At 45.4% G+C, this 17186-nt stretch overlaps 1 protein-coding gene across 1 annotated transcript in view; it reads right to left on the minus strand.

Annotated features, from left to right (window-relative positions):
• LOC126106805 (ras-interacting protein RIP3-like) overlaps nucleotides 1-1986 on the minus strand; it is a 64874-nt gene extending 62888 nt beyond the window's left edge. The window contains exon 1 of the mRNA XM_049913196.1: nucleotides 1937-1986. Coding sequence (XP_049769153.1) covers nucleotides 1937-1948 — 12 coding nt within the window. The 5' untranslated portion in view covers nucleotides 1949-1986. The remainder of the gene's footprint in view (nucleotides 1-1936) is intronic.
• Between the last annotated feature and the right edge of the window lie 15200 nt (nucleotides 1987-17186).

The following is a 17186-nucleotide window of genomic DNA, read 5'->3' on the forward strand; positions in this document are numbered from 1 at the left end:
CAAGGTAATGAAAATTGGTGCTGCCACTACGATCCGAAGAGCAACCGACAAGTCAATTGGACGGTGTTCATCGGCTTCCCTGGCTTCCTCGCGTAGAAATTCGTGACGCTTCGAGCCGTTTCTATCGAGAAAGTGGATCAGCGTCATCTTGAACTTGGATTTTGTCAGGCGACGCTGTTTGGCAGGCAAGGAAGACGATGAGTACAATGTCGCTGACTGTCGCTTTGCCCCCGAGTCGTACTGGCAGTACCAGGTCTCATTTTGTGAAATGATGCGGATAACCAGCAACGCGTGACCTCGGTGCTTCGAACGATTCCAGAAGACGCGTTTACTGGCAGTTTGCAATAAAAATGAAATTTTCATTCTGCAGCGGAGTGTCCGCTGACACGAAACTTCCTGGCAGATTAAAACTGTGTGCCGGACCGAGACTCGAACTGGAGACCTTTGCCTTTCGCGGGCAAGTGCTCTACCATCTGAGCTACCCAAGCACGACTCACGACCCGTCCCCACAGCCAGTACCTCGTATCCTACCTACCAAACTTCGCAGAAGCTCTTTTGCGAACCTTCCAGATGGTAGAGCACTTGCCCGAGAAAGGCAAAGGTGCCGAGTTCGAGTCTCGGTCCGGCACACAGTTTTAATCTGCCAGAAAGTATCAGTTTGCAATAACCTTACTATCGACGTCAGAAGTTTGTTGTAGCTGAAACTGATCGCTCTGAAGGCCGGTAAAGCTTCTTCGTTTGTAACCCTTGTTACCTTTATTTTCTGAGACCATTCACCGTACTTTTCAGACGCACCTTGTATGGGCAAGTTAATCCCACATTGCTCGATTTCCGAACAAACTGAACGACGCTTGGACGCCTGCCGCGACTTGACTAAAATGCAGATCTTTTCTGGAAAAATTCAGTACGGGTGACGAGACTTGGTATTACCAGTAAGAACCTGCCAGAAAACGACAAAATGCAAAATTCACATGAAAAGCTGTCGCTTAGACGACAGAACTGACATTCAAGCCGATGTGATACGCGAGGTGAACAGAATCCTGAAGAAGGACTTTCGTGACAGTTCCAAGTGGTTGTGTGAACGTTCTGTACGTTGTCCTCAAGTCTGGGGAAGACTATGTACACCATGAAGCATTAGAACCATCATCTTAACTTTTTTTAGTGTAGTCACGACGGACAGCGAGGATCCCACCAGAGTTTCTCGAATATTTTGTGAATAAACAATAAACGATCCACATCACTCAATATATTGATTTTTGGACAACATGGTTGTGGAGATGAAGCAGCAATTATTCAAAAACATCGCATTTATTATTATTGTACAGCCAAACGGTTTCAACCCGACGTAGGGGTCATCTTCTGGGCGTTTACACCATTGGTCGACTGCTGGTGGTGTCACTCCTGTCTACATAACGGCAGGAAACTATCACAACGCCCAGAAGATGACCCCTACGTCGGGTTGAAACCGGTTGGCAGTACAATAATAATAAATGCGATTAAGACTGTTTTTGAATAATCGATCACTCAATATATTAATATAATATATTAACCGATCTATACTGTTTGAATCACAAATATCCACAATGATCGCACTCACTGAAGGTATCTATTTCCTTTATGAGCACTTAGCCGAAGCACACTTGAAGTTACTTCTACCTCAGAAACACTCCATCCAAGACAACATTCCGCTTCATTACTCCTCAGTCCAGTCACAAATTTCGTTTGATGGCCCCTATATTCCTACTTTCCTTAATAAGCTTAGGTGCGGAATGGAGTCAAGTGTACATTATCCGTGGCTTTAACAGTATATGTGAAGCGCGGGGTAGGAATCCGAACCTGACTTTAGAGAGGCACGTGGTAAGGTGCACTGAGCGGTAAGCCTATGTTACCGGAGACGGAGAAAGGTAATGGGGCAGCGCAGCTGTTAGAGACTCACCGGTATCTTCATGGCGTCTGGAGATGGGGCTGCGTCCACTGTGCACTGGCTGCGGTCCAGTGAGGCGCGCCTGGAGTCCAGGGACCGGTTATATAGCGGCCGGAAGGCCTTCCGCCGTGGTGGGGGCCGAGGGTGCTTCTCACGTCTGCGGCGTCCGCGCGAGATGCGGTGGGGGGAGATCCGAGCCGCGGCTTCGGACGCTGCCCGTAGGGCTGTGCGTCGATCCAGCCTGCAGCCGCGAGGTCGCCGTCACAGCGAAGAGCAGCGAGCGACGCGAGGAAAACTCACACACATAAGCCGTTCCTGTTTTCTACAAGGGTCGTCGAACTTATGCACATACACTATGTGATCAAAAGTATCCGGACACCCCCAAAAACATGCGTCTTTCATATTAGGTGCATTGTGCTGCCACCTACTGCCAGGTACTCCACATCAGCGACCTCAGTAGACATAGTGAGAGAGCAGAATGGGCCGCTCCGCGGAACTCACGGACTTCCAACGTGGTCAGGTGATTGGGTGTCACTTGTGTCACACGTCTGTACACAAGATTTCCACGCTCCTAAACATCTCTAGGATCACTGTTTCCGATATGATAGTGAAGTGGAAACGTGAAGGGACACGCACAGCACAAAAGTGTACAGGCCGACCTCGTGTGACAGACCGCCGACATTTGAAGAGGGTCGTAATCTGTAATAGGCAGACATCTATCCAGACCATCACACAGGAATTCCAGACTGCATCACGGTCCACTACAAGTACTATGACAGTTATGCGTGAGGTGAGAAAACTTGGATTTCATGGTCGAGCGGCTCCTCATAAGCCACACATCACGCCGGTAAATGACAAACGACGCGTCGCTTGGTGAAAGGAGCGTAAACAATGGACGACTGAACACTGGAAAAACGTGTGGTGTGACGAATCACTGTACACAATGTGGCGATCCGATGGCATGGTGTGGGTATGGTGAATGCCCGTTGAAGGTCATCTGTCAGCGTGAGTAGTGCCAACAGTAAAATTCGATGGCGGTCGTGTTGGGGTGTGGTCGTGTTTTTCATGGTGGGGCTTACACCCCTTATTTTATTCGTGGTACTATCACAGCACAGGACTGCGTTGATGTTTTAAGCACCTTCTCGCTTACCACTGTTGAAGAGCAATTCGGGGATAGCGATTGCATCTTTCAACACGGAAGAACACCTGTTCATAATGAAGTTAATAACATTCCCATAATGCATTGGCCTGCACAGAGTCCTGACCTGAATCCCATAGAACATCTTTGGGATGTTTCGGAACGCCGAATTCCTGCCAGGCCTCACCGACCGACATCAATACCTCTCCTCGGTGCAGCACTCCGTTAACAACTGGTTGTCATTCCCCAAGAAACCTTCCAGCGCCTGATTGAACGTATGACTGCGAGAGTGGAAACTGTCAATCAAGGCTAAGGGTGGGCCAACCCCGTACTGAATTCCTGCATTACCGATGGAGGGCGCCACGAACTTGTAAGTCATTTTCCGTTACGTTTCCGGATAGTTTTTGTCACATAGTGTACTAACGAAGTGTTCGTTATCGGATGCTCCATAAAAGCTGTCGTGAATGATGGTCTTGTCTAAAAGTAGCCAGCAACGCCAGAAGACTGCAGTGAAGTGGAGGAAACGTGGGGATCGATGTTTGGTATAGACATGGCTGTTGGTCATTGACGTATACAAATGTAACGCCCTGCACACGGACCGACTGAACGACTCGTTACTGTTAGATTACACGGTGGCGATTAAACACATGGAGCGACTCCGATACGGCACGACTAGTGAACACGCTAGTCGGTTAGAACTGTGCAATACATATGCATCATCTGCCTACTTGACGATGTCATTGCATCTTACTCCCTGTCATGTTGATTGCTCACGGAGAATTTCGTGGCGGCCACACCCTGGTTCTACTTCATCAGCTGCTCACTGCGCGAACACCCCAGCATCTTGCATCAAAATGACGTACCTCTCATCCCACCATAATAGAAAGCGTATCTTACCGAGCGTCCTAGCTGCACCCGATCACAAATCCTCAAATGCCTTCTCCATTGCCGCTGCCTACCTCAAAGGAGCAAGCTGCCCTGCATTCTGCCCACAATTCAAATCGTTGCTGCTTTTAATGGGAGGCTGAAACACATCTTCCAGTCGCTCTCACAATGTTCCCCCTGAAATTAAGGGGGGTAGGACGTCAAACGGGCCCACTTGGAGCAGGAGAGGCACCACAGGACATTTTAATTTCCACTGTCTATACTTTTACAAGTAAATTCATAAAACTTTGTCAGCATGACCAGGAAGGATTCAGGATTCACACTCGTAGCAGCGGAAGTTCAAAAACATAACAAAATAATTTTTTTACGTGTGAAATTTCATCATTTTTTCACTTACTATTGGCTGCATTTGTTGCAATAGGAACACTTTTCTTCATAAGTAAGAGAGTGTTCGATGAATTTTGCACAGTATACAAACCATACTTACAGGTGTCTGAAACTCTAGAATCTATTTAATTTATGAAAAAAAAATGAATGAGCTGTTACGTTTTAAACTTCATGTTTAGAAAAAAATCAAATTTTGTAGTTAATGATCTCAATTTTTCCACAGTTTTTAATAGATTTGGAAAATTCTAGAGTTTAATACACCTATAAGTATGGTTTGTATGCTGTGGAAAATTCATCAAATAATCTCTCTTACTTGTGAAGAAAAATGTACCTATAGCAACAAATACAGCCAACAGTAAGGGAAAAAATGATGAAACTTCATATCTAAAAAAAAAATTATTTTATTATGTTTTTGCACTTCGACTGCTATGAGTGTGAATCCTGAATCCTTCCTGGTGATGCTACAAAGTTTTATGAATTTATTTGTAAAAGTATAGACAGTAGAAAATAAAATGTCCTGTGGTGCCTCTCCTGCTCCAAGTCGGCCCGTTTGACGCCCTACCCCCCTTAACGCATCTGGCCGGTTTTTCCGCTCTGTCAACAAGGAAAAGCCAAAGTGCCTACCTGCTCTCAGTTCCGCTTCTTTCTCTCTTTGTTCCCCAGTCAGCCATTTTGCTGCAACTTCGTTTGTTGTTTTAAACATGTTCCTCCTCCTTCTTCTAGCCGATCTCTCGTGTCGATTGCTTTTATCTCTCATAGCTTAAAAAGAATATAAAACCAGATTTTTCTCTGCTCTATCGATGTAATATCCAAATACTGAATTCTATTGTACATGTACGTTATAGCAATGAACGAATGCTAATATCAAATCAGTAAAATTGTCGGATCTGTCTCTTGGTCTGTTTGAACGCGGCAATCTCTCTTTGACAAGGTTTTTACAGGTAGATTGACAAAAGTTTCTGGCGCCATACAGGCTTTACCTCGTGAAAATCGGATCATGGAAAAAAATACCGTAATTGAAAATTTTAGCTATGCTAATAATATAAACGTGAATGTAACTTTGTTACGTTTTGATGACCAATGTGCCGAACCGATTTCGAGGAAACTTGGTATGAAGATACCTTGAATGCTAAGGATGAACATAGTGTGTGGTCCAAGCTATTTATTGATTTCAAGAACATTACTAGAATTGGGGAAGTATTTCCGTTTTGAAAAAGCAATTTACTCTTTGACTTTTGACGCTTATCATAATTGTGAAAGTTGTTTTACTGTCTGATATGTGCTGTGTGATATAATTCAAAGGTATGAATACAATGCTTATGAAATTTTCAGTTTGTTTAATCCGTAAATGTACACTATTTGTTGCGTAATGTACACGTTGTATGACGTATAGCTACTTGAATAGGACGATGCGTAGAATAACACCCCTGCCCGTCCCTCTGTGTGAAAATTGCTCGGCAGCAAAGCTATGCCTGCCCATGCATCGTGTGTTGGGACAGCTTCCGAGGATAAAATGGGGCGCACATCACGAGCTCTGCTTATCCAGCGGGCAGACACGCTAGCCGGCCGCTGTGACCGATCGGTTCCAGGCGCTTAAGTCCGGAACCGCGCTGCTGCTACGGTCGCAGGTTCGAATCCTGCCTCGGGCATGGACGTGTGTGATGTCCTTAGGTTAGTTAGGTTTAAGTAGTTGTAAGTCTAGGGGATTGATGACCTCAGATGTTAAATCCCGTAGTGGTTAGAGCCATTTGAACCATTTGCAGAGACGCGAGGGCAACTGATGTTGTATCACGTACAATAGTTTGCCTACTCAGCATCACTTACCATAGCAAAACCACTGATGCGCTAATGAAGACGCAGGCAATAGCTACTATAAAGTATATGGAATACCTGATCAGATGTAAGAGGGCCTGTTCGCCTCTAACTTGCTATAGCAAATAAAGTGCAGCTACACATAAAAGTATTGCGCATCAGACTGGAACCTCTGCCAGGCAGGAGTAATAGAAAAGATACGCAAGATGCAAACAATAGCGGTACATTTTAGCACGAGTTTGATTACTCGCCGCTAGATCGTAGCGGGGGTGCTCAACAAACGCAGTGCCAAACGGTACAAGAGAGGAGTTGTACACTTACTGCTGATATTCCGAGAGGATACGTTGCAGCAACAGTCGTGAAACATATTACTCCATCCGACACGTCTTCTGGATGCAGACATTTAGAGGGCAAGACGTGTAAAGTTCGTAGCGTCGCACAGAATCACTGTCTTTATGAATGACGTTTTCGTTTCTTGTTTTGATACTCTTTACGCAATGACGAAAGTCGGATGACAACTTGACCTGTAGATTAGTATCGTTCACCGTGTCTTGTTAAAGCAGCCACGTTTTCCATGTTTCGTTCAAAAGGATAACCAGCAATACCGTGAACGAAGTCTACTTCATCTCGTCACATTTACATTACGAGCGTTAGTCGTACACTATTAATTATCACCTCGAAAAACTTAACCTGTGACCAAGAAACTTGGTTATGGTATCTGCCCATTTTGATTGTCCATGAAAGGTTCCACCGTGAAAATAATTTCCCTGGTATTCTGAAACTGCCATCCACGCAACAGTTTCTTAGTCCGAGGAAAGAGGAAGAAGTCATTGGCTACCGTATCACGAGAAAACGATAGCTGAGGGGAAATTGGGCACCCCAAAGAAGCAGCTTGTTAGACAGAGACCCTGCAGAATGAGCTGATGCAATGTAGTGGAGCAAAAACACCCCCTTTGGACACATTTCCGCGATTTTTTTGCTTTACACCCCCTCGTAAGGAGATTTCGGTAGTATGTTCCTGGCCCCTTGCGAGCATAATCTGTTAGCACCACACCATTGTTATCTGAGTCATCATTCTGACTGCTTTGATGCGGTCTCCCGAAAACTATTCTCCTCTGCCAATTCCTCCATCCCGAAGTAAATGTCGTGTGACTAGGGCCTCCCGTCGGGTAGATCGTTCACCGGGTGCAAGTCTTTCGAGTTGACACCACTTCGGCGACTTTCGCGTCGATAGGGATGAAATGATGATGATTAGGACAACACAACACCCAGTCCCTGAGCGGAGAAAATCTCCTACCCAGTCGGGAATCGAACGCGGACCCTTAGGATTGACATTCTGTCGCGCTGACCACTCAGATACCGGGGGCAGACATCCCGGAGCAGCTCTTGCACACAACGTGATCAGTTACTCGTTGGATATGTTCTAATCTGTGTCTTCACCTACAGTTTTTACCCTCAGCCATTGGCTACCATGTCAGCAGAATACGAAAGTTGAGGGACGTTATTACCCGATTTCTTAATGCATGTTATACGCCGCCCAATTTTTTTCAACCTCCCATCGGTCGCGAAATGGAAACCACAGCGACAATGAAAAATGTTTTAAATGATAATTAATTGAGACCTTCAGCTTCTGACAGGTTTCGTTGACATACCTTGAGGGGAACAGCTGAAAATGTGTGCCCCGACAGGGGCAGACAGTCTATCCATCTGAACCACCGAGGACACAGATGAAAAGCGCATCTGCAGGGACTTATCCCCTTCACGCTTCCCGTGAGACTCACGTTCCCAACTGTCCACAATCTACATACGTAATGTTCCTAATGGATACTTTGCCCATCCACACATTGCTCGCGCCCACTAAGGTGACAATCTCGTAAGAGTTTGGGCAACCTGTGCGCATTCGCACAGACGAAGATCAATGGCTGGGTAGACATTTAACTATATATGAAGGTAGTAACTGTTCTCTAAAGGGTACCATTGATGACCGTGCAGCTTCTCTAGAATAAATGATAATTAATTATCATTATTTAGGTTTTCCATGATTTCCCTAAAGCGCTTAAAGCAAATCCCGGGATGGTCCCTCAGAAAGGGTGCGGCAGATTTCCTTCAAAAATCAAATGGTTGAAATGACTGAGCACTATGGGACTTAACTGCTGAGGTCATCAGTCCCCTAGAACTTAGAATTACTTAAACCTAACTAACCTAAGGACATCACACACAGCCATGCCCGAGGCAGGATTCGAACCTGCGACAGCAGCGGTCGCGCGGTTCCAGGCTGTAGCGCCTAGAACCGCTCGACCATTCCGTCCGGCTGATTTCCTTCCCCGGCCTTCCCTGATCCGAGACTGTGCTCCGTCTCTAATTACCTCGTTGTCGACAGCACGTTAAACACTAATCTACTCCTGGCCCCCCTCCTCCCAGACATCGCGCAGGTAACTCTCCAGTGAGTTGATTATTCCAACTGCCACTTCACAATTCATGCGTTTGCTAGTGGAATTGATTGCAAGTGAAGAATTCCAGAGGGGTAGTACTAAGGTGTAGACCTACAGCAGGACAATTCGTCCTTCTGAATGCGAGTCCAGTGTGTTAACCATTGGGATGTCTGGAAGTGGACGCCACAGACTGTATCACTGTCCGGTTTTGTGCAATCAGTAGTTTCTCCCTAAGTGATGAATTAGCTGCTGTGTATGATTTCGTACACAATGGTAAGGAGAGGTGGGCTGCAGAGTGGTGCAGCAACTGTTGTCGTAGGAAAAGTAGACAGGAGTAGAAATGTTCAGCGAAAACGTCCACATACTAAACAGAAGATTCACTTAACTTGTTTTTCTTCAAGCGTACGAAAACTCATTACAAGTAACGCATCAAGAAATGGAGTTCAGCTCTCAATGTCAACATGGAAGAGGCTCTGTGAACTAACGCACAAACAATGGTGCCGGAGCCGCGACTAGGCAGCGTCTGCATAGCGCCACGCAGTAAAACGGCTCCACGTGCAAGTGGGCCAGCCTAGCTGCCGCCGGCCGTCCTATATCGCAGCGGCAGAGGATGCCCCTAGTACAGAGCTGCTGGAGCCGTGGCTCAGCGGGCATGCTCCATTGGGTCCGCCGGTTCCCATACGACCACTGTCGGTGTATGGCGGAAATTTGTGTTGGCCTTCCCAACTTTATGGCGCCCTTTGGGTGGTTTCGATGTATGATACTAAAGCAACTCAAAAAATTATACCTTAAGGGACGGCACAAGGTCCGACCGCAGCAATGGAAACAGTATATCAATAAATGAAAGAGGTTTCCTAATTTCTCAATTGTTTATACTGATAAGGATCTGAACTAGAAATCACAAGTTATAGATCTCACTGAACGCGTTAGGTCTGAAACTTCTGCGTTACGAATAATATTAGATATTGGAGGTAAAAAGTAAAAAGCTGACTTCGTTTTTATAACTCACCTGGCGCCGTGTTGCACCCCATACGGTTTGAGAAGGTTTCAACTGCTGGAGGCGATATCTTTTCAGCCTTTAATTTCCTGGTGCACTCGGCTCTTGTTAGGACAGTTGACGAGCTGCTTGATTGAGAAACAGCGGCTCCGGTCACGGAAACTCACAACGGTCAGAAGAGATGTGTGGTGACCTTATGCCCCTCCACATCCGCATTCAGTGATGCCAATCGGCTAAGGATGACATGGCGGTCGGTAGGTGCCATTTAGCCTTCCATGGCCTGTTTGGAGGGAGTTTTTATTGTATCGTATAAAATGGTATTTCCCTTTTTTGTCTAATGTATTGGGCTAAATAAATACATCATAGATGTACGCATCTATGGCGTGTTCTTTGGAAAGAACTGATGTTTTATGGCGTCATATTCTGGGGTAATTCGCCAGTCAGGGAAGAAAAGGGTTTATTACACAGAAGCGTGTGATAAGGATGACATGTTTTGTACTTTCTATATCTTACAGACAGCTTTTTAAACAGTTGGACATACTGGCATAAGTTGCACAGTACATTTACCTCCTTGTGAAGTTTGTTCTCAAGAATCACGGTTATAAATCAACAGTAACATTCGTAAAATATAATACTGGAAGGAGAAATGATTTACACTATCCATCACTCAGTCTTGGTGCTGCTCAGAAAGGAGTGAGGTATTCAGCCAGAAAAATCTCTGACCGTCTACCCAGAGATACAAGCAGTTTAATGGACAACGCAATTAACTTCCAACACGAACTGAAATCTGAAATCATATCTGCTTGCCAAATTCCTGTACTTCATATAAGAATTTCTGTGTGTGTGTGTGAGAGAGAGAGAGAGAGAGAGAGAGAGAGAGAGAGAGAGAGAGAGTATATTTCTGATAGGTAACCATGGAAAAAAACACTTCAAAATCAAGAAAATGATCATCATGTAGCCATATTTTTCATTGAGAAAATGTAGTGGAATTGTCCGACGTCATAACGATAGATCGCAATTATGACTCACGGAACGTATAAGTAACTGACGAAATAACTGGTCTGAAACCTGGCGGCAGTCAGTGTGCGAGACAGTACGAATTGAATCTGTTTCGCCCCACAAGAGCTACATACAGGATTCAGAACATGCGACGTTCCAGCAGAACGGATGATTCCGGGTCGTCCCGTAAACTGCCTCTACAAGCGAAGCGGGGCTAATTATCCTGCAAGTGAGTTTAGGAACCCTTTAAGGCATGATAATCAGCAGCGATACACAGCATAGGATGCAGAAAGCAAGGGAAAGTATTTACTTAAAAAGGTTCAAATGTTGTTCAAATGTGTGTGAAATCTTATGGGACTCAACTGCCAAGGTCATCAGTCCCTAAGCTTACACAATACTTAACCTAAATTATCCTAATGACAAAAACACATACCCATGCCCGAGGGAGGACTCGAACCCCCGCCGGGACCAGCCGCACAGTCCATGACTGCAGCGCCCTAGACCGCTTAGTTCAAATGGCTCTGAGCACTATGGGACTTAACATCTATGGTCATCAGTCCCCTAGAACTTAGAACTACTTAAACCTAACTAGCCTAAGGACATCACACACATCCATGCCCGAGGCAGGATTCGAACCTGCGACCGTAGCACTCGTGCGGCTCCGGACTGAGCGCCTAGAACCGCTAGACCACCGCGTCCGGCACCCTAGACCGCTTGGCTAATCCCGCGCGGCCTTAAAAAGGTAACGAAGAGCGTTGTTATTCTAATATCTCCAGAGCAATTATCTGCAGCAAAAGATTTTAGGTCTAATCTCCCGAAGAAAACTATCATGGACGCGATTAGAAAATCGAACGTTTACTTATCAAAGATGGAATACTTTGGGCATGAATATAACGGAGTACCTTGAAAATATCAAGAGCGAACTGAGGGTACACACTGCTCAGCAACTGAATTATGTGTAGGAAGACGCTGTGTTGCAGCATACTCGTCCGCAGAAGTTCATCGAAGACTGGATGTTATTCGAAGTTTATAATTTCTTACGTAATTCATTCTGTGATTATGAAAACGTGTCGTGCTCCAGGAACTAAATTTGACACAAAATGTACTGAACCACTGATGGGTTATTTTAAGTTATATTTCTTTGATATTTAAACGGCAAGAAAATCTCAGTTTACATCCGCAGTACATCTTGTTATATTATTACCATGAACAACGATCCTATCTTTAATACAACGATCTGATATTAAATCCTCATGTAATTAAGTCCAGAGTATCTAGCGAGCTATCTTAAAAAATAACTACAGAATATTCACACAAAAGTTTCTCCCTATTGAAATAACATTAGGTTAAACCCGAAAACTATGTACCAGCAGAAATAAGCAAGAAAAATGTCGCATTAGTGCTACTCGAAATAGACAAACGGAATAAATTCTGGAAAGACTGTTATGAGTTTCGATAATATCTATAACACTTTGATTTCTTACAGAACTCTAGCTCTGATCACATCGATGAATTAATTGCATTACTTTCGTTTCTCCTGTTTTAATAAATAACTTAATTCTCCGTCTTGTCACATTTTTAATTTATAAACATTACAGTTTTACGCGGTTTTGGCTTTGAATTATCATCAAAATCATATCAAAAGGTTATCGATACACAGTATCTCGCCAGGATTTCCGTTCTACAAGTGTAAAGTGTTCAAATGTGTGTAAAATCTTATGGGACTTAACTGCTAACGTCATCAGTCCCTAAGCTTACACACTACTTAACCTAAATTATCCTAAGGACAAAAACACACACACATGCCCGAGGGAGGACTCGAGCCTCCGCCGGGACCAGCCACACAGTCCATGACAGCAGCGTCCTGGACCGCTCGGCTAATCCCGCGCGGCTGTACAAGTGTATCCCGTGCTATTATGGCACTAGTCCATTGTATTGGTGTACAACGAAATTGCTGATGAGACACTTTGTATCGATGACCTCTTAATAGTTCTGAAAATCGCTTGAAGCTGAACCGCGTAAGATTGTGTAGCTTGTAAATAAAAGAATAATCAAGTGATTGGCCAGTGGAATTATGATCGCCGACTTTTTTCATGATTTTGTCACGCATTGACTATTTTTAATGTTTAATGAGTTGTTTTCTTCCACGTATATTTTTTTGGTTTGTTTGGTTAAGTGTACGACTGGATGAATGTGGGAAATCTTCCAAAACCACACTTACATTGGTCGATAGCAGTCTTGGACCGAACCATGACAGTTCGCATCTCCACAGTCTGTCAGATGCAGCTCAGCCATACCATTTGGTCTGCAGGGTTTATAACTCACCTGGCGCCGTGTTGCACCCCATACGCTTTGAGAAGGTTTCAACTGCTGGAGGCGATATCTTTTTCAGCCTTTAATTTCCTGGTGCACTCGGCTCTTGTTAGGACAGTTGACGAGCTGCTTGGTTGAGAAACAGCGGCTCCGGTCACGGAAACTCACAACGGTCGGAAGAGATGTGTGGTGACCTTACGCCCCTCCACATCCGCATTCAGTGATGCCAATCGGCTAAGGATGACATGGCGGTCGGTCGGTGCCATTTAGCCTTCCATGGCCTGTTTTGAGGGAGTTTTTATTGTATCGTATAAAATGGTATTTCCCTTTTTTGTCTAATGTATTGGGCTTCATAAATACAGTATAGATGTACGCATCTATGGCGTGTTCTTTGGAGCATATAGCGTAGAATAGCTCTGTCGCGAAAAATCGGGAATGTGATCGCCATGCCATCATGGATCACTTGCACCCACTCACGAATCATACACTGCCGACAGGTTTAACTTGTTACGTTGGGGGAAGTGGAGTGGGTGTGGGAGTGGTGGAGGCTGAGGGGACGCTGGCTTTCAGGCAGCTGGGGACTGACGACGGGCACAGCTGCAGCTGTGAAAGTGTGCCGCCCCTACTTATGCCGCGATGATGTACTCCACCGGCTGTGTATCCTCTTGGTTGAGGTAATATAAATAATTATATGCTTTTCTATCTTCAGTGCCACGAGTTTGAGCGCCCGTCACTGCGCACATGCCGATCAGATGAGCCGGTTTCCCCTGGACATAACTGGGCGCTGTATTCTCCATTCGGACGGATCAGAAAATAGTTGATAGCTTCTTTCCGAGATATAACTGACCGTGACAAACCTCGGGACAACACCCGGTGCGAATATTTCTTCATATTACTCTGTGTTCTTATTGAAGGAGAATGGATTCGTATCTCTTCCTGTATATAGCAGGATCGTTTAGTCTGCCTAGCCGAGAAGGGACTGCACCTATAACTTTATGTAAATCGCCCCCGTACTGCAAGATCTGCCTTACGCGTTTACCAAAACAATGACACGTCGCGCCGAAGAGTTCGATCATTCGCAGATACTGTCTGAGTACGCCGCCGCGTAATAATTAAGTATATCGCTTCAAACTGTTTTTGTACCAAAATTTGAATTAATGCTATCTGTGAGAATGTAGAATCTGTTATTCTTTTAATTGTCATTTTCGTCATTTAAACGCAGAACCCATATCGAATATTAAACTGTTATTGAGAATTTACCATAGAGTCTATCACCTGGGACGAAGTTCGCGTAACCGTGCTATTCTGATATTTTTCAGTTACCACCAAAGTCAAATTTCAACTTAAATAATTAATCGAAACTATTTCAATGATTTATTCAAAATTAGTCACTTTAAAGGAGTTAAGGTTTCCTTCTTGCTATTTTTCCAGAAGTATAATGCAAACAGTTTTTCTCAAATTAGTTACGTTTATTTTCTCTCCACAGATCACATCTTTCAGTACATGTTCCGATTTGCCTAACGTTTTCAAAAATAGACTGCCCCAAAGGAGTGTTAACTGATCAGCAAAAGTCAAATTTAAAGCCCTTTCCTGTAAAAATATCACTGTTACATAAAAAACTGTAGAATTTAAAAATTTTGTCTGCTTGTTGGTAGGATCGCTGCGCTACTCAACATATGTAGTGGACACATATTTAAATTAACACACTATTTATTAATAAGACATCAGTGATCATTACATGTTCAAGATGATCCGAAACATTATACATAAATCAGTTCCAAACATCCATTTGATAGGAATTCGCAGAGAAAGTTTGACACCGATGGCGGGATGTTCTCGCCGCCGCGAACCGTAGTCGCCATTTTGTTTACTGACCCGGACTGCCGGCTGCTGCTTCAGTAGAATCGTTGGATCACTTTGCCAACATCTTCCCCGTGTGATACGAAACAAACAGTAAAACCAACATTCCAGTACACACGTAATACGCAAAATACACTTTCGTTGCCTACCTTACGTCGCTCCAGAGGAAACTAAGGACTGTGCTCTTCACTAATACCTGGAGCAACACACTCGACACATGCTGCACGAGGACGTGACGGACGAAACATTGGGGGCGATACTGCGCGTCCATCTTGACTGCAAAACAGTGTCGAAATTGCTGCTCCACAAAGGAACAGCGTAAAAGTAAAATAAGGTTATACACTGTTCACTAAAGGTACAGTGTTCACATTTGCCATACTGTTGCCGTACAGCATCAGTGAGCACACTAAATTTCACTATAAAGGCTATCAGCAAGATGGGCTGACGTGGAGTCGTAATAGAGTGCCAGAAAAGAGGTGTTTGGACGTGCTCCTGACCCCAATTTCTTGGTGTATCAACGCCGACTGTCCAACGTGTCTACAAAGAATGTTGTACGCTTGCATGCCACATGACGCGGCAAAAGAACAGCGATAGAACGTGAAGAAGCCCAATGCCTTCTGCATCACAAATTGCAATACGCATCCTCAGCCTTCTTTCTCCTTCTTAACTCATCAGCATTCACGAGGCTCTCCATTAACGGAATAGCATCCCAGCTTTGTATGCAATGGGAAAATCCTGCCTGTACCTCAGGTGTAGGTGATTCATAGATCTTATATGAAGCTGAGGGCTTCAATCCAAAATGGATTATATTAAAAGGGTAGTTCCTGTAGAATTGTTACTTTTGTTGCTCTGGTGGTCCAATGGCTAACACATCCGGCTCCTAAGCAAGACACCTGGGTTGAAGTCCTGGCCATGCCATAAATTTTAATTCATTTATTCAGGTTCTATCATTATCGTAGAGACTGAAATGTCTTGCGGAAAATTAAAAACAAGAAAGAACAACGCCTGTAAGAAGATACTTACTGACGGGGGCTGGGGACAAGTGTCACATGCTGTCAATGACAATCAGTTTCAGACCCGACAGGTGCTGTTGTTAGTGAATGAAAGGTCATTACAACAAAGTTCCGACAGAAAATTGCAAAGGAATCTCTGTACGGTGAACATTTGGAGTCTGTCACCCCGCATGAAGCCACTGCTGACAGCGAGCGGTATATAAAGCTGCACTCTCCATTTAGCCGAACAACACAGAAACAAGGCGTGTAGTGTGGTGCGGAAAGTCCCAGCAATTTTTTCCCAACTGGTGCAAGGCTTCTTAAGACTGCTATCTGTTGAAGGCAGGAGAGTTTTAAATCGACTGGAGTAGAGCGCGGCTAGGCGTGCTACACCGATACCTCTGAATTTCATATTCTGTTGTCGACATCGGACAAGGTATTACATGCCATGCATATTACTCGGTCGACTTTCGCGCTTCGCCGACGCAAGTTGCAACCAGATGTCTCCGAATGGTAGTGTGTAATATCGCGGTGTGTAACATATCTACACTCCTGGAAATAGAAAAAAGAACACATTGACACCGGTGTGTCAGACCCACCATACTTGCTCCGGACACTGCGAGAGGGCTGTACAAGCAATGATCACACGCACGGCACAGCGGACACACCAGGAACCGCGGTGTTGGCCGTCGAATGGCGCTAGCTGCGCAGCATTTGTGCACCGCCGCCGACAGTGTCAGCCAGTTTGCCGTGGCGTACGGAGCTCCATCGCAGTCTTTAACACTGGTAGCATGCCGCGGCAGCGTGGACGTGAACCGTATGTGCAGTTGACGGACTTTGAGCGAGGGCGTATAGTGGGCATGCGGGAGGCCTGGTGGACGTACCGCCGAATTGCTCAACACGTGGGGCGTGAGGTCTCCACTGTACATCGATGTTGTCGCCAGTGGTCGGCGGAAGGTGCACGTGCCCGTCGACCTGGGACCGGACCGCAGCGACGCACGGATGCACGCCAAGACCGTAGGATCCTACGCAGTGCCGTAGGGGACCGCACCGCCACTTCCCAGCAAATTAGGGACACTGTTGCTCCTGGGGTATCGGCGAGGACCATTCGCAACCGTCTCCATGAAGCTGGGCTACGGTCCCGCACACCGTTAGGCCGTCTTCCGCTCACGCCCCAACATCGTGCAGCCCGCCTCCAGTGGTGTCGCGACAGGCGTGAATGGAGGGACGAATGGAGACGTGTCGTCTTCAGCGATGAGAGTCGCTTCTGCCTTGGTGCCAGTGATGGTCGTATGCGTGTTTGGCGCCGTGCAGGTGAGCGCCACAATCAGGGCTGCATACGACCGAGGCACACAGGGCCAACACAACGCATAAAGTTTCCCCTTCCTGGGACAATGAATTCACGGTGTTCTTATTTCAATTTCCAGGAGTGTATGTCGGTGTAATC

Source organism: Schistocerca cancellata, chromosome 10 (genome assembly GCF_023864275.1).
Source record: "Schistocerca cancellata isolate TAMUIC-IGC-003103 chromosome 10, iqSchCanc2.1, whole genome shotgun sequence".
Taxonomy (NCBI): domain Eukaryota; kingdom Metazoa; phylum Arthropoda; class Insecta; order Orthoptera; family Acrididae; genus Schistocerca; species Schistocerca cancellata.